Source organism: Chelmon rostratus, chromosome 10 (assembly GCF_017976325.1).
Source record: "Chelmon rostratus isolate fCheRos1 chromosome 10, fCheRos1.pri, whole genome shotgun sequence".
Lineage (NCBI taxonomy): Eukaryota > Metazoa > Chordata > Actinopteri > Chaetodontiformes > Chaetodontidae > Chelmon > Chelmon rostratus.
The window spans coordinates 19,752,062-19,779,998 of NC_055667.1; the positions used below are offsets into that span (position 1 = coordinate 19,752,062).

Below are 27,937 nucleotides of genomic sequence, written 5' to 3' on the forward strand. Positions count from 1 at the left end.
TAAATAAACATGCAAATTAGGAGTGCAACCAAAAGGTAAAGCCAGATACTTTAAATATGAAACAAATACATTTCAGGAGTGAAACTTTCCCAAGTAACAGAAAATAAAAAAAAACTTAAACATTCACTTCCATCTCCACTGAAAAACAAACAGAAAATCTGGCAAACATGAGGGGGAAAACATTCTAGTCACATACAGTAAGCCATGCATCCATATTCAAAATGGAGCCAAATGTGGGGGGAGGACAAATAAAAACACAATCATGACAATATGAAAGCAGAATAACTGCCTGAGGGAGAAAAAACAAGAAAAGATGCTTCTTCATACGGTGCCAACAGAGCTGCTTTGGCTCATCCTAATGGGCAACACAGTCCCATCTGTTACACAGAAAGGAAACAATCACTGGAGGATGGGGTTGCTTCAGTGCCTTGGTATCAAACTCTGACCTTTACAGCTGTCCACTCCTGGTTCTGTACGAGGACAGGGTCTGAGCGTTGCCCAACCCTCTTCGTCTAGTATATCCACCTCTGAAGCCTTGGCCCCTCAGGAACCGTCCTGGCACCCCAAAAGTCTCCAGATTGCGCTTTCGCTCCTCTGCCCACGTGAGTCTGAAACAAACAGAGGCCCAAGCCTGTAGCTCTACGCACAGGAGACACAAGTGTTTGAATACTGAAGATAAAAAAGGCCTCTAGTTCACCTGAACTTCTTATCAGACGAGATGTTGTCAAAGAAAGACTTTGCTCTGTCGTAGTAGAATTTCGGTCCGGTATGATCATTGTCTGCAGTCGAGTGCAGTTCCTCTTTTTCTCTCTCTTCCACCTCATGATTTCCATCTGCAGACAGAAATGTGTACTGTAAGAAGCCTGGGAGACAAATCTAGGTGAGAATGTGTTTAAAAAAAGGCAGATTCACTCATTTTCAACTCGTGCGTTCATCTAGCCACCATCCGAAATCCGACAATGGATAATGAAATCTGATAATAAGCAGTATGAAAACCAGTCTGACTTAACTTTGCCTGATTTCAAGTTTGCTTCTGCTTAAATTGAAAGCACCTGTGCCAAATGGGCCACAAATTTTGCACATGCGTGTGGAAAAGAGACAAAACATATGAGAAATCATGAAAGAGCTGTAAGCACTGCCGCTATGGTGACCAAATCCTGGTGCATGAATCAGTCTGTCTTGCTCCTGCTGAGCCAATACCTACAATTTAGGGGATTTAGAGATTACCTGCATAAACTTCATGAGATGGTGAAAGTTTAAAGTGACAGTTTGATCCTTTAAGAACAATTCTGTGTCAGAAAGCAGAGGATGGGGATCTAGTAGTGCATTTGCGGTCCCTTGAGCTGAGGAACCAACCTTTCACATTCGTCCTGTCCTGCACCTCCAGCTCCAGCTCCTCCTTGATAAACTGCGCATTTGACGAATCAAAATCAAAGTCTGTGTCAAACTTCAGGGTGGCAGATGGAGCACTAGCCACCATCAGCTGGCCCCTTCCACGGTTCCGGCGCCTCCGAGCTCCTAGAATTCATTAAAAACAAATGCACTGAAAGCTGACAGGACTTTGTTTTGTTATTTTTGTACAGAACAGTCAGATTTTCACTGTTACAAACCCGTCTGTTTTAAAATTACCTTGTCTTCTTCTGGGCGGTGGCCTGTTTTCAGAATTCTGCTGCCAAATTTCCTGCTGTAAAGCGGGCATACTTGGGCCTGACTTCACTTAAAATAAAATAAAAACATTTACACTCACTTTTAAAATTGCTCTCGGTTTGCACAGACATGCAGAATTCCCTGAAACCCACAACAGAGTTGTGAAAGTTTTCAGGGCTCTCAAACAATTCAAGCTTTTCACCACTAGCTCACTGAGACATTTTATTTTGCCTTTCATCGCTGAAATTTTAAATGCTTACTGGTGGCTCCAGCGCCCCTTCTCATCTGGACACTCTCTCCTCTGGTCCTCTGGGGCCTCCTTCTCTCCCACCGCTGCTCCTGCTCCTGCGATACAGCCGAACCTCTCCTCTGCCAAGATCTTTGCACATTGAGGGTTTGCACAGCCTTTTCCACCATGGGGCCCCTTCTAACATGTAGTCCTGGAAGTACAGGCCCTGCATGAAGAACATAACCAGATACTGTAGTAAGATCACAAATCACTTAAAAGTAATCAGCTACACTAATGCTGTGGGTTTACGGTCAGTTTACTAGGAATAAATTTGCATTCATTGACTTGCCAAGGCCAAGAGCTGCAGCATACTGCTGATTAAGTAGAGAGCTAGCAGCAAGCTGGTTGTAGGCAGGCATCCTCAGGGGGCTAAATGGTCCACGAGCTGAGTAAACGCCTGAAGGACCTGCACTGGATGACTGAACAACAAATGTTAAAACAATTCAACACACATTATCTGGGATATACTTCATCCACTCCTAGGCTCTCTACTGTGAGGTGTGGGCCATGCGCTTCTTGTGTACCTGCACTATTGCAGGATCCGGGGGTAGGCCGTGGTGAGATCTCGGAAGCTCACACAGCGTGATATCCTTAATGTCACTTCCTCGGAAAGTGATGTACTCATAGATGTCATCTTTGGGTGGCGTTGGTCTGTCGGTGGGCCGTCCCTCCGTTCCAAAACACTTGACTGGTGGAGATCAAATGTTTGACACAGCGAACAAAGAGACACTGCCTGCTATTTCTTTTCTTTTCTTTTTTTTTTAAATCTACAAGAATCTCAGCAAAAAGCATCATATTTTAGGCCATGCTGACAGGCCTACATCACTCACCTTTTGCCAGCACTACTGTGGAGTTCACTTTGTCAATTGTATACAAAATCCCCTCATAACGATTTTGGGCCTTTGAAATTAAGCCTATTTTACAGCCAATGTATGGCTTTGCCGAACTCATAGCTGGAGAATGGACACATAAACACAAGCACTCACGTGAAGTCCCAGCATTCAAGCGTTGGAGCGACCGGAAACAATTTATAGGCGTCCTCAGGTGACTTGAAACCACGCCCACTGATTGAGACTTAATCGCACCTGGTGTTCAGATGCGTCTGATTCACTGTCAGTACCATATCCTGAGTATTTCATGTCTCATGATGTCGGATAGTCATCATAATTGAGTTATGAGTATTTAGAGCGATTTTTTACAGTGTGTGGTATTGAATGTAATAAATATTTCGATAACATTTCCTTGAAATGTACAAGAAGTTGCCACAGATAATAAACGCCTGTAGCGTGAAGGAACTTGCGCATAGTGCTGCTCAACAACTGTGCACACTGGTAAGCGTTGATGGGCGCTCTCTGGAGTTTGACATCCAGACAGCCAAACATCACTGCTGTGTCTCTGAGCGCTGGGGCAGCTGTTGCGGGTATCGGAAAAAATAGCAACTACGCAGCCATTTTGAGTAGTCTACGATAAAGTCAAATGGACACAAAATGCTTCGATACTGTTAATAAATCACCAAATGTGTGTAGTACAACACAGACACTCTCACAGAGAGTCTCCTCGATGTGTTAAAAGTCCCACCAGGACCGGCTCAGTGAGTGGTATCGTTATTTTCCCGTGGAACTGCCAGACACCGCTGACACACTACACTGCAGCTCCCAACCATTTGTTCCAACCTTTATTTCCTTCGAGGAACCAATCACAGCGTCCGGCAAGGCCGCGTCACTGAGGGTGCATCCAATCGGCGCATGCGTCTCACGAGCGAGCGTAGCTAGGCAAAGATGGCGGCGGGCTCCGATTTGCTGGATGATGTTTTCTTCAGCACAGAGGTGGACGAAAAAGTAGTTAGTGATATAGTCGGATCTCTGGAGTCTGAACTATCAGGATCAGGTCGCGTCAACCCAACAGCCAGGGCCCAGTCTGCAGCAAATTACGTCGGCAACTCAGCTGTAAGTAGTAATTCCAATGTTCAGGGCAGCAAAATGGGACTTTCTCAACAAGAGCTTGCTAAAGCAGGTAAGATAGCTGTCCACTCCGGTTAGCTAACACTAGCTAATTTTGGTCACGTTGTTCAACTGATAGTAGCTAACTTGGCTTCACTTGTGTGTTTCCCGAAACTAAAGCGAATCGGAGAGTTGTTCGACACCCCCCATGTTTTCATGTGTTTCCGCTGCTGTAGGGACAGGAGTGCAAGGAGGTGTCATCAACAGTGCGGGGTCTCACGGTTCAAGCATGGATGGAGCAGCCGGGACCACATCGGCGGCGGGACCGAGCATGGCAGCCGCTCAGAGTCAGTCCAAGCCGGGGACAGCTAGCGGAGCCGTTACGGTTGTGTCAGACGGAACGTCTGGCGTTGGGAAACCCGGAACGACCGGTGTTCAAACTTTGAATGGAAGCGCCGTGGTGATGAACTGTCATATCCCCGACACCTCATCTGCTGACAGCACCGGCAGCAACTCGCAACCCGCTGTCACGCTTGTCAACAACGGACCTGTTACAGTGAGCAAAGGCAGCGCGCCAGTTTCGTCTGTAGCGCCCAGCACTATTATTCGAACTTCCCCGACGAGTGCGCAGAATGCTGTGAGCTCGTCTCAGCCGTCTGTGAAAAGCGTCCCCACGGTCACGCTTGTCAGGCCACCTATGCAAATTCCCTCGAGCACCCCACAAAGCGGAGGCACCCTGACCACAGTTTTGACATCGGCAGCCGTCAGCGTCACCGGCGCGGCCGGCTCCCCTGTCAACAAATTCGACTCCGCAAAAACTCTAACTCTGACCGGCGGACAGGTCGCGACTTCAGCTGTGGCGACAGGGACGACGGCGACCATGAGGAGCCCGACTGTTTTGCAGAACTTGAGGACTTCGGTGCCGTCGGCAGTGGCCGCCTCTCCCCCTGGTGGAATACGAGCTATTGCTCCGCAGGTGTTGGCGCCTCGACTCGCTCAGCCGCAGCAGAACGCACCGAATATCCAAAACATTCAGCTCCCTCCAGGTAACATAGCGTAAAGTTAAAGGGCGTCTGTGAGTTTTCTTTAATAAGTTAGATATGAATCAGTACCGCCTCTGTGTCAAATTGATAAAAGTGTCAGTGTTTTTGCTCCATTTGTACACGTTACTTAGCTGCTCATGTGTAAATAGGCAAGTGATTGCTCCAGGTATATTGTAGTAAACAGAGAGGACACAGAGCTGATTGTCTTTTGAGGCCACAAACAACAGATTAGAGGTGGACAAACCGCATACCAGATTAAAAGCGTTGAGGGCAGACAGCCAATTTATTGCTTTTACAATGCATCAAGCCATCTTTCTGTTGTAATCTATTGATCATTATTAATTTGTCTTGTCAGAGACAGACTGTTCTCCTATCAACAGCTATTTACTGTTTATCTCTAAGTATCTATGTGTGTGTGCTTTTTAAACATTTTGCAAAGGCTAATTGTTAGACTGTCTCTGACCTCAGATATTACTCCAAGGTTTTGCAGTAGCAGATTTGACCTTCAGCTGCTACTAAGGAGATCATTTCAGATTTTCTCAGATGAAAGACAGTCTGGATTTTCCAAAAATAGTAATATAAATGCATGGAAATTAGTTGGTTGTCTGGGAGTCCTGTTGTTTATTGTTATCTCAAGCCAGAGACAGAAATAAGATTAATCAAAACAGAGAAACACCATTTAATAACATATATGTATCTACCCGCAGCTCAGCACAGAAACTTTTTGCTTTTGCTGCTTAATTCTCCTGTCCGGCCTCTCTGTGACCTTTGTTGTAGGCCAGTATATTGCTACGCGCTGGAGCTGTGTCACGATGGATAACGGGCAGGCTGTAATGCCAGACTCCTGTGCATAGTAATACAGTGGCATGCAACAAGTAATCAGCTGCCATAAAAAAAAGTTTTACTGTTGCTAAATTATATCTTGAGTTGTGGCTTGAAATGCTTTTGAGTTATTGCACCATGTCTGTGGATCAATTCGGTTTGAGCAGTAGCTCACTGGTTAGAAATCTCTGAACACAGGCCCCTCAGCTGATGTAATGAAAAACCTCCATGGATACATACAGTGTATTGTTAAGACCGCTCAGGACAGAAAAGCTGTGACCTTTGACGTCTCTACCCTCCTGACACTTGCCTCTTGCAGGCATGGTCTTGGTTCGCAGTGAGAGCGGGCAGCTGCTGATGATTCACCAGCAGACCTTGGCTCAGATGCAGGCTCAGTCACAGTCCCAAAGCGCCATGACACCACGACCCACAGCCCCCAGCAGCACTCCACCTGTCCAGATCACTTCTCTACAGGTACCAGGACTGCTGGACACACAAAACGTGGCTCACTACTGTTATGTAGTGACACACAGATCTGATAAACTGATCAGTACTGATGTGGATAACAACCTTATTTAATCAATTAGTATTTGCCAGATGTGATTGATGCACTTTAAATGCTGTTTTTTTGTTATTGTTCTATTCATTGTGGCACATTTCTGTAAACCCTTTAAAGGAAAATCTTATTAATGTTAACACAAGCTTTAAAGGAGTGTTGGTGTAAAAACATTTACACTGATAGTGATGAGTTGAAGTGTAGTTACAGCCTCATATGACACTGCACACAAAAGGATGATTCCAATAAGTTCCACACTGTGGGTATACAGACTTTAAACCAAAACTGAATTTTGTAATCCGGGCTGATTAAATTACATTTTGGTTACTGGTTTCACATGCACGCTCTGCCTGCAAGGTCAGTGACCAGTTAGAATCATTCTCAGAGTGGACTGATTTAATTTGGCTTGTGTGCAGTTTTCTGTCCAGTTTTAAAATGTTGGAGGAAAACTAAAGAAACCGGCAAGATGGAGAATTGTTGGTGAAAAAAAATCATATCCCCTGCTGTTCTACAGGCCCCAACCGCATCGCTGCTGGCTCGTCCTGTAACCCCCACCACCATTATTAAACAATGTTCCACGGTCCAGACTACTGTGACAGCCACCACCACGCTGCAGAGGCCTCCTGTGCTGCAGGTAAACACCTTTTGGGTGTGCAATTCCATGCACAGGGTATAAAGTTTTCAAGCACCGAATGCCATGAAAAGCTGTCCAGTCAATCTGTGAGGGTGGCAACTGATTCGGAGGACACGGTTACATTACACAAAATCCGATTCACGCTGACGCTGAACACTCTGTAACTATTGGACGATCAAGTTAAAGCAAATGAGCTGTTAACTGGCGCTGTGCTGCACTTTGAGAGCAATCCATTTTGGCTTAAGTTTAGCCGCAAACATAAGAGACGTTTCACAGGGACTGAGGGTGTTTTTTTTCCTGATCGGCCGCTGTGGCAGGAAGATAATTTCTACCTGCCACTTCTGAAACATGTGCACAGCTAGCTCCACACCTTCTGTGACTCAGAGAGACCGATGACATCAATGGCAACATCATAATTGCCCCCCTACTCTCTCCTGCCCACAAGCTGTTCCCCTTTTCCCCGTTTTTTCACTAAGGACCTTTCCTTTTTTAATGGTAATGGTATCTATGGAACCATTTTCTAGTGTTACTGACAACTCAAAGTGTCCTCACACTGGCAGCCCCACAGATTTTGCTTCAATCATTGTGGAAATGAAAGTTATTTATCAGGACACAAACAAAATTCACAAGAAGTTTGAATGCACGTGTTTGAAGATGCTTGTTATAAGTTTAAATGAATAGCTCTTCGTATTTGCACTCCTCGAGGAATGTGCATGTTTGTCCCCCTGCTGGGAGCAGCGCTGCAGCTCTATTATATCCTGGAGAAGACGGGAGTAATTTTGTAGAATGAGAAAGTTAATAAAAGGCTTTTACTCCTGCCTAAAGTAGCGATAAATGCATCTGTCTTGGACCAGTTACGATTGATTTCCTACTCTGCAATGCTAGAAAAAAATCCGGCCCAGAACCTGTTTCATAGGTCGTACTTTCTCGTTTCGCCTAATCACAGCACAAAGAAAGGTTGGGTTTTTGTATCAAGGCCAGCATATTTATTTTCATTTCTGTATATTTTCTGGCTGGCCCGTTTGTCTGCTCACTTTCTCGTGAGTTTTGAGTTTGTTCAGGTTGCCATGGCATTTCCCTTAAAGGTTAATACATTTAATTAAACCCATTAATAGGCTTCCATTTTCTGTTTCGCACATTGTGTGAAGATATAAGATAATCCTTTATTAATCTCACAGAGGGGAAATTTGCAGTGTTACAGCAGCAAAGATGAGAGTATAATAGTAAGAAGCATCAGCTAAAACAGCAAGGTTTGATAAAAAAGTAAACAATATAATAATTAGAAACATGGAATGGTTGATTTCACATTATTGCACATTGGGAATTTTGAAATTGTACATTTTACAATATACTGATATTGCAAATGAGTTGTCAGTTTCGGTATGTGTGGTCTACTGGGAGCAGTGTTGATTCTAAAGTATGACAGAAGCAGGAAGGAAGATCCTGTCTCCTTCACACACTGTGGATGGAGCAGGCTGTCAGTATCCTTCCTGTTCTCCATCAGGGATAATAGCTTAGAAGATAGGTACTGAGGAGTGTCCCCCTGCACTCCCAAAGACCCGAGTCTCCTCAGGAGATACAGTTTGCTTTGGCCTTCATTATAAAGCGCTCCAGTTTATTATTCAGGTGAACACCCAGGTACTTGTAAGATCCCACCATCTCAGTGTCCATTCCCTGGAGGTTCACAGGTGTAGGTGGAAAGTGTTTGCACCAGTGGAAATCCACCATTAGGCTGGCACAAATCCACATATCCCTGTTTATCTATTGTAATTTATGGAGGAGAATTGTTAAGCTCCATAGATTTTACGTTATACATGCAGTGTATGAATTTCAGCGAGCATTCTGTGATACAATATGTAGCCACTCTTTCCTGGAAAAACAAACTGTATTATGGACTGGACCCCCCGGGACCAGACATGTCAAAACTGTTGTTCTGACCTTGTCATTTTCTTGAGTCTCGTTTCATGACTGCATATTCACTGACTTATATAGAACACCATCTTGCTGGGAGGAACTGCCACCACCCCGGGACAGGCACTAGGAACGCCCACCGTAGTGCAGCCCGGATCTGCAGCCACAGCAGTTACACAGAGGGTAGGGCCCCTTGGGGCCACTGGGACCCCTGTCACTCCAACAGCTATCACAGCTGTAAGAGAGAAGTACTAACCTTGAATGCTTTTGTCTTTGTAATCTTTCAAAGCAAATTCTGCCGACACTTGTTAATTGTTAGTTGTAGGGTATTTTTGTGTTCTGCTTCCCTTTCAACTGTATGTCTGATGAGTATTTTTAACAAAACAATGTCATTTCATGTGTCTGTGCTTGCAGGAGACACTGGAGAACGTAAAAAAGTGTAGAAACTTTCTGTCCACGTTGATCAAGTTGGCATCCAGTGGAAAACAGTCATCTGAGACTACCGCCAACGTCAAGGAGCTGGTCAAGAGTCTGTTGGTAAATTTCTCTTTTTTACCGTCTTGTTTTTCCACCATCTCCTTCATCTCGCTCTCTGTCTGTCACTATCTGTGGTAAAGCACGGTCTCTCTGTCCTCATCTTTTTACCTCTCTTGTCATTCCTTCAGTTTGTTTTTAGAACTTATGATTACAGGCCTCGGCACCTACGACAGCGATAGATGGAGCATGAAGTTTTTGGGGTGTCCATCTGTCTGTTCTGTTCTCAGGAACGCGGCATCTCCAGAGCGCCTTGAGGGAATTTCTTTTGCCACAAACCTTCACTTGAATTATTAAGTTTTGGTGGTATTCTTTGTGTTTATTGTACAACAGGAAGCAAAGATTGAGCCTGAAGATTTCACCAGTAGGTTGTACCGGGAACTCAACTCCTCACCACAGCCGTACCTTGTGCCTTTCCTGAAGGTGAGCTCAGAGACACCCCAGCACACATGCAGATTGATGCTGGATGTTACAGGCTGTGTGAACTCAGACCTTGTTGGCTTTACAACCCCTGCTCAGTATAGATACATGTTCTATATAATAATAGCTTGCTTTATGGTTAGTATTAAATTGATCTAAGTTTACTATAATCCTATTACAGGCTTTGCAGACTTCTCGCCCTCTTAACCACATAATCTACTCTCTTTAATATCAGAGTTACAGTACATGAACATGGTTTTGAGAGTAGATTTAATTTTCATACAACCCCAATTCCAAAAGACTTGGGACGCTGTGTAAAACACAAATAAAACAGGATGTGATCATTTTTTAATCCGTTCTGACAGATACTCAATAGAAAGCAGCACAAAGACAATATATTTAATGTTTTACTCCATCAGCTTTATTGATTTTTGTAAATATCTGCTTATTCTGAATTTGATGGAGCAACACGTTTCAAACATGTTGGGACAGGAGCAACTAAAGACTGGGAAAGTTGTGGAACGCTCCAAAAACACCTGTTTGGATCATTCCAGAGGTAAACAGGGTGATTGGTAACAGGTGATAGCATCATGATTGGGTATGAAAGGAGCATCTTGAAGAGGCTCAGTTGTTCACAAGCGAGAATGGGATTATAGTCTGTACTGTATGTTATAAAGGATATTACCACATGGGCCCTGGAACACTTAAAACACATAAAGCTGTTTTCGGTAAACACAATTTGTTTGCAAATGATGGCATTCTGCCTTGATTTAACATTTTACAGTGTCCCAACTTTCTTGCAATCAGGGTTGTGAGATGACCAAATAATGAAATCGCGTGAAATGACGCTATTTTCCAACCACTGGTGCAGTAAATTTTAATGAACTGAAATTCAACCCACCGCCATTTAGCAAACACATTAACACACAGACCGGTTTGATTGTATGGTTTGGTAGAGCTTGAAGCTGAAGCTGCAGAACCAGGGCTTGTTTAAACATTTACGACTAGAGAACTGACCTTTGACAGCAGTGTGGTGTGAATGGGTTAAACAATGGGTTTATTATCCTGCACCACACACATGGTTTGTGTGTTAACGTTGTGTAACGCCAAAATGCTCAAACTGTTTTGGAAACCCTTCTGAAAAGGGTTGTTTCCCTTAAAGAAGGTGAGCTCTGAGCGTTGTGTATGGCATAATGCTACTGCCCCCCCCCCCCCCCTTTCCAAAAGGCATTCACTGCTCTTTCAAGTCGCAACTGAAGGATGGCTTTTAGCAGGCTAATTGGAGTAGAATTACGCAAGAAAGAAATACTTTATGTTACTGTTATGGCGATCAATTTTCGGAAACATGTTTTTTTTTTATGTTATCGTTATCGGCAGCACACTTCTCTCTGTAGTGAGTGCATTTTTTTGGACCTGTTCAGACAGTTCTTTTTACCAACATGTTGCTCAGGACAGCAGCATCTCACAACCAAAGCACTTCACACACATCTCAGGATCAACTCTTGAACCAGAACCCTGTCATTTGTTTCCCAGCAATAACACCTTGCCACTCATTACACAGTGACCTAAAAAAAAACCCTGCTAACAATTGTAAAATTAAAATATATATCACTATTGTCTTTAAAGTATCTTTCATTTATTTATGTAGCACGAGCCAAGGTTTCGTTACATTACAGTGTCACACAAATTAATCATGCTTCAATGTGCTTTATCTTTTAATCATGTTTGGATTTAGTGATTTTCAGTGCACAAAATAATACTAATGACAGCGATGCAATACAAAGCTACTTATTCATCACTATACAGACTCATAATCTATAGATAGCTACAGATTAGGGGTACAATTAAAGACAAAATTCAAATTTAGATTTTAAGTACAGAAGGGAAAACAAGCACAGAATGCAAAGAAAATAAGATTGTTGTCATTTATTTTAGAAAATGTTTAGCATTCAAACATTCAGCAGTGGCCCATTGATCTTAATTTTCAATGAAACAGTTAAGGAGCTCAAATACTGGCATATTGTCAATACAAAGATCAATAACTCAAATGTCATTTATGCTCAGTCTGAAAACTCTGAACTATATACTCAGTACAAAAGAAATAATTCACTCTGATACTACTTCCTTTAGTTCCTCTGCCAGACGTAGCTTGTATGCCGTTAATAAACGGGGTGAGTTTGCAGGACTGGACTTTCATTTCCCACTCTGGAGTGATGTAGTAGCTCAGTGTAGCCCTGGACATCCATCCATCAGTGGCGAGCGCCACTGCTGGTGAAGTTGATCATTCCTGAACAACTTCAGCTTATGCTCATTTATACAGCACAGAAACAATGTGAACACATGTGAAGGCTCTGTGGTATGCGGTTATCCTGGAGAATTGGTTACTTTGGCACGGTCCGAATCTGCTGTGATAGGCTCCTTGAACCCTGTGGCAAGAAGAACTTAACCTTTCACTCTGTTCTTGTCTTGTTCCACTAATTGACACACTCAGACTCAAGTATTTTTGTTGTGTGAACACAAGCAGGAGATATAAATACATTATTTTGCCAGTAATTGTTTGGGTCACAGGGCTTCCTGAACCGAGGGAGTCGCATACTGAACTGAATGTTGTGTACTGGGACGTGCACTGTTACACCCCTACTACAGATAGAGAAGTACAACAGTGCTAGTGAATCCTGTCTGTCTTCTGAATTCATCATACATACATCACACCTAATACCCTCTCTTACAACATACCAGGGAGAGACTCTTTTTGTTGCCTGATCCATCACTGGCAATCTTCTGCAGACGTGTCCAAACAACCAGCATTTCATTGCATCCAAGAGGGGCATCTGATGTGGTGGTCATAAACTTTGCACCTTCATGTGGAAAATAATTCTTCTGTGGGGTTGAGGGAAGGTGGAATGAAAGCGACTCCATCCTGGGATGGGCTGTAAACAAAAATGATACTACGTGCTAAATGTTGTGTCCCCCAATTCGGCATTTATGCATTTTTCTTACTTGTTTTTAGATGCAGATGGAGCAGATTGCAGCCTTTTTACAGTAGTATGTCACATACAAGACAGAACAGAACTCATGAATTTTGAAAGATGTGGTCATTGAATGCATTTTGTGTCATAGCAATGAAAAGAGATCCACAGTTTGGTTCACATTGACCTCTGTTGTGCTTCCTCAGTATTGAGAAAGTGTGTTGCCAATCGTAAAGAGAAAAAAAACGAACCCAATAAACTCTTGGCACTTCTTTTAGTTTTCGGTAAAGAATGTAATAGAAGCCGCACCATTCATACGTAAGTGCTGCTACTTTTACTTTACAATAACCAAATGTTTGCTGCGTGGAGAGGAGTCAGTGATTTTATTAAAATGACCACATGGTCACTCTCTCTGTCCTCCACAGAGAAGTCTCCCAGCACTGCGTCAGATGACCCCAGACTCAGAGGCCTTCATCCAGCAGAGCCTGCTGCCACAGGCCAGCACTCCAACAGCAGCAGCCTCCACGGCCCTCACCGCTGTGGTGCTGCGACCTTCTCTCTCCACCGCCGCCACCACGGCCACCAGCACTGCCGTGACCAAAACCACAGTCATCAGCCTCACTCAGACGCCGCACAGTAAACCCGGACTGGTAATTTTGCTGCTGGCTGAATTCAGATGCACATAAAAGTGGAAACCTTGCATGTCAGAGTTAATACTTCTATTCTTGCCCGTGCTCTTATTATGATTCTTTGTCGCTGAATGTGCACAGATTGTGCCCCAGCAACAGGGGACAATGGCAAGGCCCCAGGTGACGCTGGCTCAGTCTCCCATGGTAACACTCAGAGGACAGTCTCATAGTCGCATCATTGTGGGCCAGCCGCAGGTGGTCAGACAGCTTCAGACAGGTGTGTATTCACCGAAACTTGTGCTTTTATTTGTTGCATAACTGAAGATGCAGTTGTAGTTGCATTTGTCAGTAGGTATGTAAAATACTACAGTACTAGCGCTCTGAATGTATTTTGTTATTTTCTTTATTTGGTACATCATGCTGTGTTCAGTGGGCATCTGTTGACAGACTCAGAGGCTGAACAAATGCATTGTACAAAGTCACTGAAAACCATTGATACCTTGAGTCTTTCTCTCTTTGGTTGACCAGTCATTTCTAATGTGCACTGTGGAAGTGCTGCCATCTTGTGGAAATTGTCTGTAAATGCAGGATACTAAATATCTATAAAGGTGCCCACTTTGATTCTAAAAAAAATTAGAATCAGAAATTACGTTCACATCAAACGGGCATGTTTTAAACGAACAATCTGCAATGCATTTTTCTCAATTAGCAGCAAAAATCTGACTTTGCGTCTGTGTCTGTGTGTCTCCATAAATGTTTCGGCAGTGAAGCAGACGTTGGCTCCAGTGGCCAAAGGAGTGCAAGTAGTCAGTCAGGCTCCTCTCACTGCTGCTCAGAAGATCAAGCTGAAGGAAGCAGGAGGGGGAACTTTCAGGTTTGTGAAACATTCAGATAAATATCAGTGTCCCTCAAACACCGGTCTCCAAATAGTCAGCATTCAGGGAGTCTTAGAGGTTCTAGTTTCAATATTTTACATTTTCAAAAACCTTTTGAGGGCTACAACTAGCAACTTTTTTAATAATCGATTAATGCGTCAAGTATTGCTTTGATTAATCCATTATTAATCTGCTAAAAATCAAAATTTTATTATTCCCAGCATTTTAATAGAAAAGCAAAATTTATTCCTCGTCTTCTTGTACAATGCTCTTTCAGACAACTTGGCAAGGCAAGTACAGACAAGGCCACTACAATAAAAACGATTGATTAAATATATGGGCATTGGGGATGCAGCCATGCACTGAGAATAAAAGTGGGATGTTATATATTTGATCAGATACTGCTTAAGTTTCTGCTGTGAAGAAGTAAAGGATTCACTTTGGATCGTCTCTGATCAATGACATGAAACTCCATAACATTAAGTTCTACTCTAGTGTCTCTCTGACCTAATTTCAGCTAATTAGTTAATCTAAATCTGCCATCTCTGGCAGTTTTGTGTCTGTTTTGATGGACGAATGCGTGATTTCAAGTTAATTTAAAAGCAAGCATAATGGACAGAAACACCTTCTGTCTGTTTTTAGTCTGTTTTGTGATGGATCAGATTTTATCTGGGGCGTTAGCTTCATCAAACATTAGCTTTAAAATAGCTTTATCATCTTTATTCATCATTTCCTGTAATTCAACAGCTGAGCTACACAAGGTGAGACACTGGCTGGTCGAGTGTCCCCACCTTAGGAGACGTTGCTGTGCATCATAACATAGACCCAACAAATCGATGATGATAATCTTTGGCAGCTATATTTATATAAAAAAAAGTTGCATGTATTTTAGAGCTGGTAGGATTAATTGATTAACTAGTGGAACACCAATTTAATCAGCACAATTTTAGATTCATTTTTTAACCCTACATTTCAGCAACAATACACAGAGGAAAACTGCAACCTTTAGAGCGCAAAAGCCGCCACATAGTGGACGACTGTATTACATTTTGTTGGCCATTGCTGCTTAAATTTTCATGATGTGGAAAAACTAATTTTCTTGTAATAGAGGTCATGCAGTGTGCTTTCACCTTCATATTCACATGGGGCCAAAAGATATAGAAAATCATGCAGAAATGGTGAAAATGTGTTTATGCATCTGCAAACAGATTCATTATGCACCATGCAGAATGCAGTGACATTAGAACATGGAAGACAGGATTCAGCCACAACAGACTGTGGAAGACTAAACATGAAGACAAATCCTGCTTTCATTTGCTCTCGGGCATTTTTTAGTGTAATATTGCTTCACCGATGTTGAGACACATGTTTTGGTTATTCTAACTACAGAAGTTGCCATTATGTGATATAAATGGGTCTGTTTAGGAACAGTGTACTTGAAAAGTCTGCCTTTGGGAGATTTCAGCGTGTAGACTTTATTTGTCATAGTTTCTGTTCATATTTTACCACCCTTGTGTTTTTTAATGATAAGTCGGTTAACACAGACACTTTTGCTAATTAATACCGTAATTATCTTAATTCATGGCCTCATTAGCTCAACTGGGTAATATATCATGGTAGTTACACCTATTCTGACACAGTATAAACAAAAATAATTTTCTACACTTACAAAGATTGAGTAAAGCTTTAATGTCACCAATGGGGCAATTTGCCTTACAGACAGCAGCAGATAGGATTTATTACAGGGCCGTTGTACCAGATTGCATTAGACTGTACAAGTGTAACTAATAAACAGGTTTATGAGGTGAGACAAATTCGTGAACATAAAATAGTAATACAACTGAAGGGCCCATTGATTCCTGTTCTGCCTCAGCATGTATGACTGTGGGATCAAGTTGCTGTTCCTTAGTTGCCTCAAAAAATCAACAATTATTTAAATGAAAACGCTGAATATATGTTTGGATATAAGGGGGGGTTGTTACTAGATGATTGATGTTCTGGAGATTTTGTTCTTTAGGAACTGAAAGGTGGGGAAGAAGAGATATATAACCAAGCTTTCAAGTTATTCTGATGGCATAAAATTTTTGTTTGGAGGAAGGTGAGACTTATATTGGCACAGTTTTTCTTTTTCTTGCATGCATCACATTCGTGAAAGCACTGACCAATGTTCAATAATGTCCGTGGGTCTGCCATAGTGTCTTTTTGACATTGCCACTGGGGGGCGCCAAAGACAGTATTTTTCTTTACACATAATATTCTTACTTTGCAGTTAAGGGCTGCACCCTGCACCCTTTTTTTCACTCCAGTGCCACACTAAACATTTATCAGCCTACATGAGTCTCATGTTTCACCTGTAAGACATTTTAGTTCCTTTCTTTGTCATCTGTGATGGGAAACTGTCAGCTTTCCACACAGCCAGAGTCAGTAAAAGTGTGCGTCCTGCTCATAATTCACTTATAAAAACACATCAGCAGAGCAGAGAGCATCTGAGCAGCAGCCCTCTGTTTCTGTCACCCTTCCCCGCTTCATCACAGTCAGTTTTGTGGTTTGCTGTCATTTTGAGACTCAGGTTTCGAAGTTTACAGCCTCCCATGCTCTAATTCCTGTAGCTAAAAACAACAAAAGTGCAGAGAGTCGACTGATGGGGTCTTCCTGACGGATGACTTAAATCATTGACTTTTAGCAGGGCTCCCTAATGTTTTTTGTTTTTTTTTTCTTTTGTTCAGCCGCAGTGATTAGGGTTCATGCTGAATCATCTCACTATTTACATTTTTAACACTTTAAGAGATGACTGCAGCTAAATGAAAAAAATCTGATTGTTTTGTTTAAATGTGCAAAAGTGATCTTAGTCTTATTCGCTCTTTCTGTTTCATCCAGGGATGACGATGATATCAACGATGTGGCCTCCATGGCTGGAGTCAACTTGTCAGAGGAGAGCGCCCGTATCTTAGCAACCAACTCTGAGCTTGTTGGCACCGTGACTCGTTCCTGTAAGGATGAGACCTTCCTCTCCACCTCTTTACTCACCCGGAGAGCTCTCGAGATCGGTGAGACACATGAACTTAAGAGAAAGCGTACAGCGTACACTGTCTCACTCACTGTCTAAATCTTTACTCACACTCCTCCTGCTGTGACAGGTAAGAAGTTTGGCATCAGCGAGTTGGGCGCAGATGTGATCAACTACATTTCCCATGCGACACAGCAGCGGCTACAAAACCTGCTGGAAAAGGTCTCCCAAGTGGCACAGCAGAAGAACATAACCTTCAAGGTGACGATTATTTGCAGTAATCTGAGAACTGGTGAGACCCATTGCCATTCACTCTGTTCTAAATCCCCCTGTTGCACCTTTCTGTCCTTTCCTGCGACGTCGTACTTCATGCAACCTTCAGGAGGATGAGCGGTATGAGCAGGTCGGCGATGTTCGAGCACAGCTTAAATTCTTCGAGCAGCTGGATCAGATGGAGAAGCAAAGGAAGGAAGAGCAGGAGAGAGAGATTCTCTTGAAGGCTGCCAAGGTAACATTATATAAACAAGGACACATATCACTGGCAGGAAGAAACCTGCGTATACTGACTTAATTGCATAGACAAGGCAAGTGAGTGATCTTGGCTCAGCGTCATTAGTATACATTTCCTCCACTAACTGTCGTGAGAGAACAGATCTGCTAACTGTGTGAGTGAGTGAATGAATAAATGGAACATATCCATCTTGAAATATTAAAATGCCCTCTACCTTAATGCAGTCTCGGTCACGGCAAGAGGACCCAGAGCAGCTCAGACTTAAACAGAAGGCCAAAGAGGTAAGTGTGCTGTATGGTTGCACTCTTTGTGAGGCCTCGGACGAGTTTGTCTGTGAGACTAATCCACCTGTCGCCGCTTGTATTCCAGATGCAGCAGCAGGAGCTGGCTCAGATCAGACAGAGAGAAGCCAACCTAACGGCGCTGGCGGCAATCGGCCCGAGAAAAAAAAGGAAAACGGACTCTCCTGTGAGGGGCGCCAGTGCAGAGGTGAGGGATACGGATCCATTTGCCACAGATGGGTTGCGCTTTTTTTTTAATGATTTCAAATGTGCAAAGCAAAGGTCATTACAAGACTAAGTATCTGTGTTGCGTCTGCTCCGTTTTACACTCCAGGGCTCGGGGTCAGGCCCCTCCCAGCCTGGAGGCTCTGGGGGAGCAGGCTCCAGACAGTTTATGCGACAGCGCATCACCAGAGTCAACCTCAGGGACCTGCTCTTCTGCCTGGAGAACGAACAAGGGACCAGTCACTCACAACTGCTCTATAAAGGCTTCCTCAAATAGCACCCGCATTAAAATGACTAGTTTCACTCAGCGGCGTTCAGGAAGCAGAGTTGACCGTCTGCTCAGACCCTTTCTGCCGGTACTTCCTTTGATCAGCCACAGCTGAATGATGAGACGTCTGACTGTGGGGGAAAAATGATCTGGAACGCTGAAAGGACGTCAGCTTTTGAAAGCCTCTTCAAGCACAGGCCTTTTTGTATTTGCAGCAAAGAGGTGAAGCAAATATTGGAACTCGGCCCTGATTTCGGCGTGCCTCTCAGCTCGGTTTGCTCTTTAGAGACCGGTTTCACCCAGCCACACTTCACTCATGCACTGCCTCATGCTGCGCACAAGGAAAAATGTCTTTAACTGAACTGAACACTTCAGATCTGGAAACGCTGTCAGGGTCATTTCACTGACATCTGCGTGGTAGCAGGGAATCTCTGCGAAGTGGTTCCATTTTAGATTAACGTGCAACATTCAGGTGCTTCAGCCTGATTTTACAAAACTGCAGTATTGCTAATTTTCTCGACCATGTAAACGCATATGCTCTGTTTTATTTAAGTTCTTAACAGAGATTGAAATTTATCACACATTTATACTATATTTTATCACCATTTTAATGCCTGTGGATTGTTTTACAGAGACTAATCTTGACCAGTCTTGTCATCTGCTGAATTGCCTTCTTACCAAATTAAGCCATATGGAATAGAATGTGTTGATCAGCTCCAGTAACGTCGTCTATCCAACAACTCTCTGCACGTCTGCAGGATGCGTGCGTTGTTGTTTTGTTGTACTCTTTCTTTGTTGGTCTTTGCTTGATTGGAAACAAAAATGATTATTTATATGTCTTGTTGGTATTTGAACTCTCGCCACTTTAGGGTTTTGACTGTGAGAGTTCCTGACACTGTGGTTGAAAGCGTAATTCCACTTTTTATTCAGATTGTAGCACATTTAAGGTTCAGACGGGATACACTTATCGATCATTTCCAAAGCACACCGTGGTCTCCCCCTCCAGCTCTCAAGCAGTCAGCAGTTTTCATTCATGCCTTCAGTGGCAATGTAAAATTCAGCTAACAGAAGTGAACCTTCTGTCACAGCGAACATCCTCTCCAGAGTAATAGTTTGCCAATTTATCATTGCTCATAATAATAATAAAAAAATTATTTTAAAAAAGGAATAATGAAATGTTTACATTCTAAAAACAATAAGGTAGATTTGGCTCTGTGTTTTGTTTTTTGTTTTTTTTGTTAAAGTTACCACGAAGCAGAGCTTTCAAGTCATTTTCCTGCCTGTCATAAATGTCCCCCAAAGTGCTACAGACTTTTCAAACAACTGCTTTTTGGCAAAAATATCTTTGGGCAGGATGTTCAATGTGATGAATTGCCCTCTTAAGCCCATTTTAGTCTTTGCTTTTTGTACCATTGAAAAAGAAATGGTCAGAGGTGGCTACGTTTTACTGCCAGTTACTTGAAAGAAATCAAAAGCAGTGTTTGGAAAAGGAAGTGGTTGTTAATAATGCAAAGGATCCGGCGTCTGTAGCCCGTGTGCTACAATGTGAATTTTAAAAAATGGAGTTTGGAGAACTGAATCCCATCAATGTTATTGATTGCAGTCACTTAAGTGAATCAAACATTTTTCAGTAAGTTGTATGTCCACATTTTTATATTTATGAATGACGGGGGTTATGTTGGGTAAACATGGGCGTGAAATGCGGAGCGAGGACGGCACTTTGACAGATCAGTTTTCTAAAACGACTCGATCAGATGAACACACCCACTTTATAACTTTTTATATTTTTAGTGCACATACTAATTTTGATCTTTCTACCTTTTGTCATTTTATGAAAGAATGTTTATTGGCAAATTTTATGACTGTACATACTTCGGTTTGCTATTTGTAGATTTATCAATCGACGACTTTTAATTGGGAAAATTTGTCTTCATTCTCATATATACAGTAGATGTATGAGAAGTGAGACAAATATGTGATGCTTTCTTGCCAAGATCTTGTAAATTTTGCACAGCCACTTGTTTATATGTAAATATCTGAATTTAAAAAAAAAAGTTTTTAATTGCTATTTTACAATGGATTGAAAGAGAATGATCTCTATTAAAACAAGATTAAAAGAAAAAATATCTTGATTGTCTGAATTATTGTGTTATACTGTCAGCAGTATTTATAATCTATAATCATTATGTGATTAATTTATATAAGTAGTACTTAGAATTGCAGTAGAATTGTTAGAAAGTGACAGTGGAGTGTTTACAAGGACTGAAATAGAAATAGAACGATAGAATCGGTCATAAAGCACATTAGAATATGATATGAATAAACTTTTGCTATTTCTGAAGATCATGTTTAGAAAAATGACTCTTGCAGGAGACGTTGCTCGATTTTTTTATAATGGATTTAAGGGAATATTTTTACACAAAGTCGTTGGGTTACTCATTGCTGGAGACGTTAATTCGCGGACATGAGCTCAGTCACCACTATGAGCCGGCAGCTCCTCACACAGAAATGCAGAGTATTATTAAGCCAAACACTTTCAAGATGTGCAAAGATCTCTGAGAGCAGAAGCAAACTGTGCTAGCGATGATGTCTGCTGTTTCAGCTGGTTGACACTTTTGTGCTGTGTAAACTTTTTCAACTGGTCCCATCCATCCCAAAGGAGCTATTAACTGATCAGTGCATGCAGCAATTTCATTACCAGTTAGTAGCTCGTATTGTCAAGAAGATATGACCTATCCCTTAAGTAATTGTCCACATTTGAAACGAATAAGAATGGAATAAGAAAGCACTTGCAAACACCGAAACATTACGCATGTGCCTGCACTGGTGGACTGAGGGGGCAATCTGCCTCCTCTGGTGCCCCCCATGTTTGTTTGTCTGGAATGATAAAAACAGCTCTGATGAGAGCAGCGAGAGCTGTCGTGGGCCAGGAAGCCAGAACAAATGTGCCGAAAGCAGCTCAAAAGCTTTGGCTGTCTGAGGGGAACTGCAGTCAGACAATTCTCTGTCTGTTGGATTCGTCAGTATAAACGCACGTTTGATCCATAAATATATCAGTATGAAAATGTTGATCGAAGCATATTTAAGCGTGTTTTGCTGACGGAAAACAGAAGGAACGGAATCAGTGAACCAGTGAGATTTCGAATGCAGGCCTTTTCTTCGCAGTGGAATTTCACATCCAGTTATTGCTTCTTCTTCTTCTGTGAAGGATCCATATTGCTTCACGCTGTGAATATCTGCTGCTCATCTGATCAGTCGGCTTATCCCTGTAGGCTACATGTGTAACCCCCCCCTCTTCACACACACACACACACACACACACACACAAACACACACATACGGCACATCACCAGAACTTCTAACAATCGATCAGAGCTGCTGACGCTCAACATCCCAGTGCCTCGTGTTGGTCTCAGAGCAATTAGCCCGCTTGCATCCCAGCGAGTACACAGCAGACACGTGGCTAATCTTTTCACTTTCTCTCTTTCCTTTATCGATTCTCTTATCTCCCATTAAGCACGTTCCCTCTCTTTCTACTCGGAGTTTGACTGTCTGACACATATAACGGGAGGTGTGACAGGTTTTACAGCTCTTACACTAATTCCCTTTATTTGCCTGTAAAGGGCTATTGTGGGGAAGTCAGTAATGGATGTGTGCGCCTGAGCCTGTCAGGCCTTTGTGTGTGTGTGTGTGTTTGTGTAGGTGTGCGTCACAAAGATGTGCCTTTTTACAGTGCTGTCGTAAAAACGAGACATTCATGGCCTCGGAGAGAGCAGCCATTTCGGTTTCACAAGCAAAAAGGTTTCTGGATTCCTTTGAGATTCCAGCTTTATGTGGGCATATCTACAGTATATAGTGCATGTCTGTCACAGTGTGGGCTTCTTTCTGTAAGTGTGCAACTTATATTTCTTCACTACAGGATATACCACAGCAGTATTAACCTGTCTACAGTGTAATACAGTCCAACACCCCAGTCCTGTAAATACTTGATGTAAAAGTTTATAATGTTGACGTTTTGTTCACAAGCTGTCAGAGAGCTGCTGGTTCAGGGTGAGGCTGAACTGTCTGCTGCCGTGATGGATTACATCACTCGGAGCCCTCTGATGTTTTTGTTCCTCCTTTTTGTTGGAACTGTCCCGCCGAGGAAAAAACAACAATGTCAGTTGCGTCAGCAAATGCTCAAAACCAGCACTGAAGGAATAACGAGCACAAGGTGGAGGTCAGGTGACGTTATTAAAGGGCTGCAGAGTCTGCAGAGAGACCACTGTTTGCTTCCTGTTTCCTGCCTACCTTATTATTGTGACCATGATGATGAAGGTCAACAGAAATAGTCATTTTATGAAAAAACCACAATGATTTTCTAGCCTTAATTATGTGATTATGTTAGCTAAACTTTAACCAGAGCATCATGACATCATAATACTGGTGGATTTAAATGGGTTTGGAAGGTGCAGATGAATGACAGATGATTATGTAGACAGAGGATTAGGAGGTTTGGGCTAAGCGCTAAAATATTTTTGGGTTCTTAAATGTGAGGATCTGTTTTACATAAATTGAAAGTCTTATTATTTAGAATATTTGGAGTCTTGACAAAAGCGACTTTCCCTTTTTAGAAGTTGTGATATTTTCCACTGTCTGCTGACGTGTTACAGACCAGATGATCAATCTGTCATCAGAAATAGTAGCTGCCTGAGTAAAACGGTTCATTGTGAAATAATTTCGGTAAGTGTAAGTCACGACTGTATCTATGCTGTATCTATACTGTGTGTGTGTGCTGTGGAGCCACAGAGAGAGATTGATCTGTTCAGTAAAACCCTTGAGCCGGTGGTTAAATGTCCATTCTTTAAGCGTTATAAATAAGAATCAGTCTCAGCCCAGCAGGAATCTTTAGTCACAATGTAGCTTAATGAATTGGAAAGAGCTAAAGATGGGCTGCATTTATTTTACAAACTTAGCACAAAGCAATCAATGCGCCTTGTTTTGTTTTTTTTTTCAGGTCGCAGCCAAAAGACTAATGACACAGTTGCCATCCAGCAGTTGAGTAAACACGACGGAGGCTCCCCGCTGGCTGCTGCATGCGGTGACCTGGGAATGAAGGAGCACAGTCGCGCTGACTCGGTGAATCTGAGCACCACAGAGGCCGGCTTGTCACAGCGCCAACCGTTCGATTTGTTCAGAGACACAATATGGCCATCTTGGCTGCGCGCTGGAAGAGACGCCGGGGGAGCCGGTGCTCGCCAGCCAACTTTCTCTTGTCGCTCTTTCTGTCTTTATTTTTCAGTGCGAGGCCACACTCCGCAGGGAGCGTCTGAAGGAGGAAGCGCGCTTTCATCGAAGATTCAAAGGCGCGATCAAACATGCAGCGCTCTCTGAAATAATTCAACATTTTGACATTTTCATTGTCTGCAGCTTGATTTATGGCGTTCAGTCTCATAATATATTCATGTTCCTGTGCTGTTGTTGTTGCTTTTTTAAAGTTCTCTGAAATATGATTGTTTTTACACGCATTATTTTACTGTTTGCAGAGTGTTTTTAATGAACGAGCTTCTAGCAAGTAAACCTGTTTGAATTATTTCTGCTGTGACAAATAGCTGTATACTGCGAGATAAAAGATGGGAACATTTAACCACTTCTGATGAGTCAGTAATGATTCAGGAGCAGACTGGGTATATGTCTGTCTTCAGTGATAAAAAATGTTAAAAACTTTATGATTTTCTCATCGGTCTGTGGCTCCAACCCCGTTCAGTCCTGCAGCAGATGTAAATCAGTGAAAATGAGCCACAAGCATAAAGTTTTAGTGTTAAAAAAGGCAAAACTGTTTCCTACAACAGCTGGGCACTGTAGTTTTTAGTTAACGTTACTCAAACAGGAGTAAAATGTGAATTTGTTGGGGACTATTTTCAGCCGTGGATTAATACACATTTGGTGCATTAGTAAGTATTTACAGCAGCGGGATGAACTGGCTAATGTATGTGCACACAGTGGCACTTTTATGTAAACTCTAACTTTAACTAAATAATTCATCTTCTGTGTTTTTATGTGAATGTGTGCTGCTTCGCCCCCTCGTCACCCTCAGTGTTAAAGGATTTCTCACCCTCTGTATCAGATGCCTCGCTGTCAACAGCTTTCATTGGGACTATTTTCAACCGGCTAAATGGTTCAAGTGACGGCTGTCCGCGGAGACGTCTGCAGATTGTCCAGAGTGAGCGGGACAACGCTTCTGCAAAAGACAAATTGCTGTTGAGTTTTCCAAATGTCATTTTGTGATCCTTCCAGCGCCACAAAGCAAATCTCAACCACCTCCACATATTGGAGTGATGGCAGAAGTCTCAGCAGAGGATATCTTGAAACTACTCGGCTGGTAGTGGAAGTGGGGAAAAACACTGTGGGGTTTTTTTGTGTGATATAGGTGAACTGACCCTTTAATGTCTTCCCTGTGGTTCACACATTAGTAATTATTTTCAGGTCTATATAATTGTTTTCCTGTAACGACAGACTGACTGATTACAGGTTATTATTTAGTGCATCCCAAGGTTTTCTCTTTATTATTAGAGCTCCTTTTGTCAAACATGACAAAAGAATGAATGGATCCTTTCAGGTTGGTGGTGAAGCCTTTGTGTCCATCCATATGATGGAAGAGCACACTGCTGACATCCGATAGATGATATATCATCTCAGCCGCCAGGTCACTGGAAAAATGGGGCCTTTTGAAATGTGATGTATATGAGACATTTGTGTATCAGTGAAACGCAGGAGAGTGACGATGCATCTTTGTCTATTGTCATGTGTTTCGTATTGTTAACGATTTTACCAAAGAGTGATTTTTCCTTTAAACCTTTTAGAATTCGTCTGTGCAACTGTTGGATTTATGTTGTGACCCTTCGGAGGGGCCTGACCCCGCTGGTTGGAAACCATCGGATTAAATTAACTAAGTGTGGATGAAGTAGTTCAAATTAGCTCTACTGCACCTCGACCAGCTACAGCATAAAAACATTATGCTTATGCAATGATGCATCAGTTACAGTTGCTATTCTTCTACAGAATAAGCACTTTTTGATGCTTTGAGTACATTTCGTTGTCATTGCTTCTGGAAGTGGGATTTCAAATGCAGGACTTTTCTCGAAGCTGAGCATTTTTTACACTGTTGTAGCAGCGCTTTCGCTCTTCATAGCCACATTGTACAGTATGTTTTTCGATTAAACAGATACACCTTTTGAAGAAAATGTGTGATTTCCTCCAAAAAAACCTTTTCGCTGCCAGCCCGAGATGCTTTGAGTCCATGTGTTGACTGGCAAAACATAAAAAGCAACAAACAAACATAAAAAGGCCGAATATGTTGCGAAAACATCAAGTGCAACTCTCAGGAAAAGCGGGGGAGAATTTTTGGTTTGAATTCTTTGTTGAGGCTGAGTAAACACTCATTGATCAACTGTTCTGTGTTTCTGTAAAAAACACTGCGAGAGTTCAAAATGTTGTAGAACATTTGCATGGATGTTACCTAATCAACCAGTGATCGCTCTGCTCGGAAGTGCTTTTTGTCATTTCGGTCCTTTCTTTCATGTTCCTGCCACCTCGTCAAATTTCATCTGATGAAACCTAAAGCAAGTGCTGTGGTGTTCCACTTGGGAGCCAGGCTGTTTTGGGAGTTTGAGGAATGGAATAAAAAAAAGAAATCTACAGAAAGTGGAGAAAAGAAACCATCAATCCAAATGTGGAAGAGGTGGAAGAGTCAACTTTCTGTTTATCAGAGGCGTGTTCTGCCGGAATAATTGCCAGGAAGAAAGATGTGGGAAGGTGTGTCAAGTGTGACCTAATTAGCTATAGAAGAGACATTAACGGCTGCAGATTGTCTCTCGAGTGAGTCGCAACCGAAGGGGACGCAGAGCTGAACAACCTGTGTGAATCAATGCAGGAGAGCATGCACTCTCTCCATTCATTCTGCAGTTTTAAAAGATGGTGTCTGTACAACGGCATTAACAGCGATTATAATAATATTATGGATCTCAGTGAGATAAATGGCGAGTCAGGTTAATGGATACAGTTGATCAATACAGTTAGAAGCCAGCTTCATCTTTAGTTACACTGATTGCAAAACTTGTGCGCCCCCTCTTTTTTTTCTCCCCCATTTTATTTCCCATCGCTCATCATAATCTGCTTTAATTCATTTGTTTGTACTCTTCTCTTGCTCATCCCTAATAGTATCATTAAAATGTCATACTCGTTCTCGTGCCGTCTTGGCAGCGAGGTTGAAACTTTTCCCCTGTAATGGGCGCGCTATTGAACATTCACTGGTAATTGAACAGTAATGAACTGTTCTGTGACCTGCGGTGTGTGAGTAATTGATTCTGAAAGTGATGTTTGTGGGCACGATGTGTGTCCACATGTGAGCAGGCACTGTGTAAAAGGCAGCTGTTGTTCCGGCTCTGGAGGGTGCCGTCGATGCTCTGGCCTACAGATGGCGATGCTGCACTTCCTGTTGTTGAGGGGGCACACCACCAGCTCGCTGTGCTCCGGCTTTGGGAGACCGGCCTTCCAAAAATAATGAGACAAGTGTGGTCAAAAGCTGCAGGTGTCCAGATACTATAGATTACGGTTTGTTTTTGTTGTGTTTGGGGATTATTATTATCTTTGGTATCTTGATTTAGTTGTTCGGCAGCAGCTTCAGGCTGCCTCTCAAGCTGTCAGTATTTCTGACTTACTTTTATTAAAGAGCAGGTCTGCTTAGCATTAGCATGCCAGGCTAACTAGCTCACTGCTTGCTGTACGGTGCCCAGCATTATTTTCAAAATTAAGGGGAAGGCCAGCAGCTGATTAAATTACGGTCACATGCTAAAATAACAACAAACAACTAAGGAAGTTTAGCCTCCAGCAACTCCAGCCAAAATTGGGAGTTGCTGCTGAACATGTCCGCTCCTCCTCATCCTCAAGCCCTCTTCTTTCGTGAAAGCCGCTGTGTTGCTTGTCCAAATATGTTGTTCTACATTAAGCTTTGAAGCGCAGAGGGCGTGTAAGACCTCAGTCTTTTAGCATTGCACCATGCATGTAGCTATCATATCTTCAAGTGACATGAATTTCTGTCGGATGGGTTATGGGGTTGTCGCGAAAGCTGGATTTTGAGGACTGGATTTCTGGCATTTCAGAGCTAATGTTTGGCTGTCTTGCAGTTTGAACAGCTCCATGGTCCAATTTCCCACATCGATTCCCACAAAGATCCATTATTATTTAACTACAGTGAGCCTTTAATATTACTGGAGAGGTGTTTTACATGTTGTGCTGCGATATAAAACTGAATTTCCCTCAGAACACACAGTGTTGTCTGCGTTTCCCAGCTGTGGCTCCATACTCCTTTTTTTCTTTGTAATTTCTGTTCAAAGTA

At 42.5% G+C, this 27,937-nt stretch overlaps 2 protein-coding genes across 2 annotated transcripts; one reads left to right on the top strand and one right to left on the bottom strand.

Annotated features, from left to right (window-relative positions):
- Nucleotides 1–24: 24 nt before the first annotated feature.
- On the bottom strand, nt 25–3,165 carry LOC121613255 (protein LSM14 homolog B-like). Its single transcript, XM_041946583.1, has 8 exons — nt 2,767–3,165; nt 2,461–2,624; nt 2,226–2,355; nt 1,908–2,102; nt 1,630–1,716; nt 1,357–1,518; nt 698–833; nt 25–608 (listed from the first exon to the last, which is right to left on the bottom strand). The coding sequence occupies exons 1-8, from the start codon at nt 2,885–2,887 to the stop codon at nt 449–451; spliced, it is 1,155 nt and encodes a 384-aa protein (XP_041802517.1). The 5' UTR covers nt 2,888–3,165; the 3' UTR covers nt 25–448.
- A 516-nt stretch (nt 3,166–3,681) lies between these two features.
- On the top strand, nt 3,682–20,670 carry LOC121613244 (transcription initiation factor TFIID subunit 4-like). Its single transcript, XM_041946571.1, is given in 16 exon segments — nt 3,682–3,949; nt 4,113–4,922; nt 6,061–6,215; nt 6,812–6,931; nt 8,924–9,079; nt 9,257–9,379; nt 9,710–9,799; nt 13,191–13,415; nt 13,536–13,671; nt 14,160–14,268; nt 17,147–17,316; nt 17,407–17,537; nt 17,659–17,784; nt 18,012–18,068; nt 18,157–18,276; nt 18,403–20,670. Coding segments are annotated over 16 exon segments (2,964 nt in total). The 3' UTR covers nt 18,571–20,670.
- Nucleotides 20,671–27,937: the final 7,267 nt, after the last annotated feature.

What these genes read in the sequence shown, in the direction of transcription:
- LOC121613255 (XM_041946583.1), bottom strand. Translation starts at nt 2,887, where the DNA reads ATGAGTTCGGCAAAGCCATACATTGGCTGTAAAATAGGCTTAATTTCA. An exon ending in TGCTGCAGCTCTTGGCCTTG is followed by an intron (nt 2,103 to 2,225) that starts GCAAGTCAATGA and finishes TTCTTCATGCAG; the next exon opens with GGCCTGTACTTCCAGGACTA. An exon ending in GGACAGGACGAATGTGAAAG is followed by an intron (nt 834 to 1,356) that starts GTTGGTTCCTCA and finishes TTCTGTCTGCAG; the next exon opens with ATGGAAATCATGAGGTGGAA.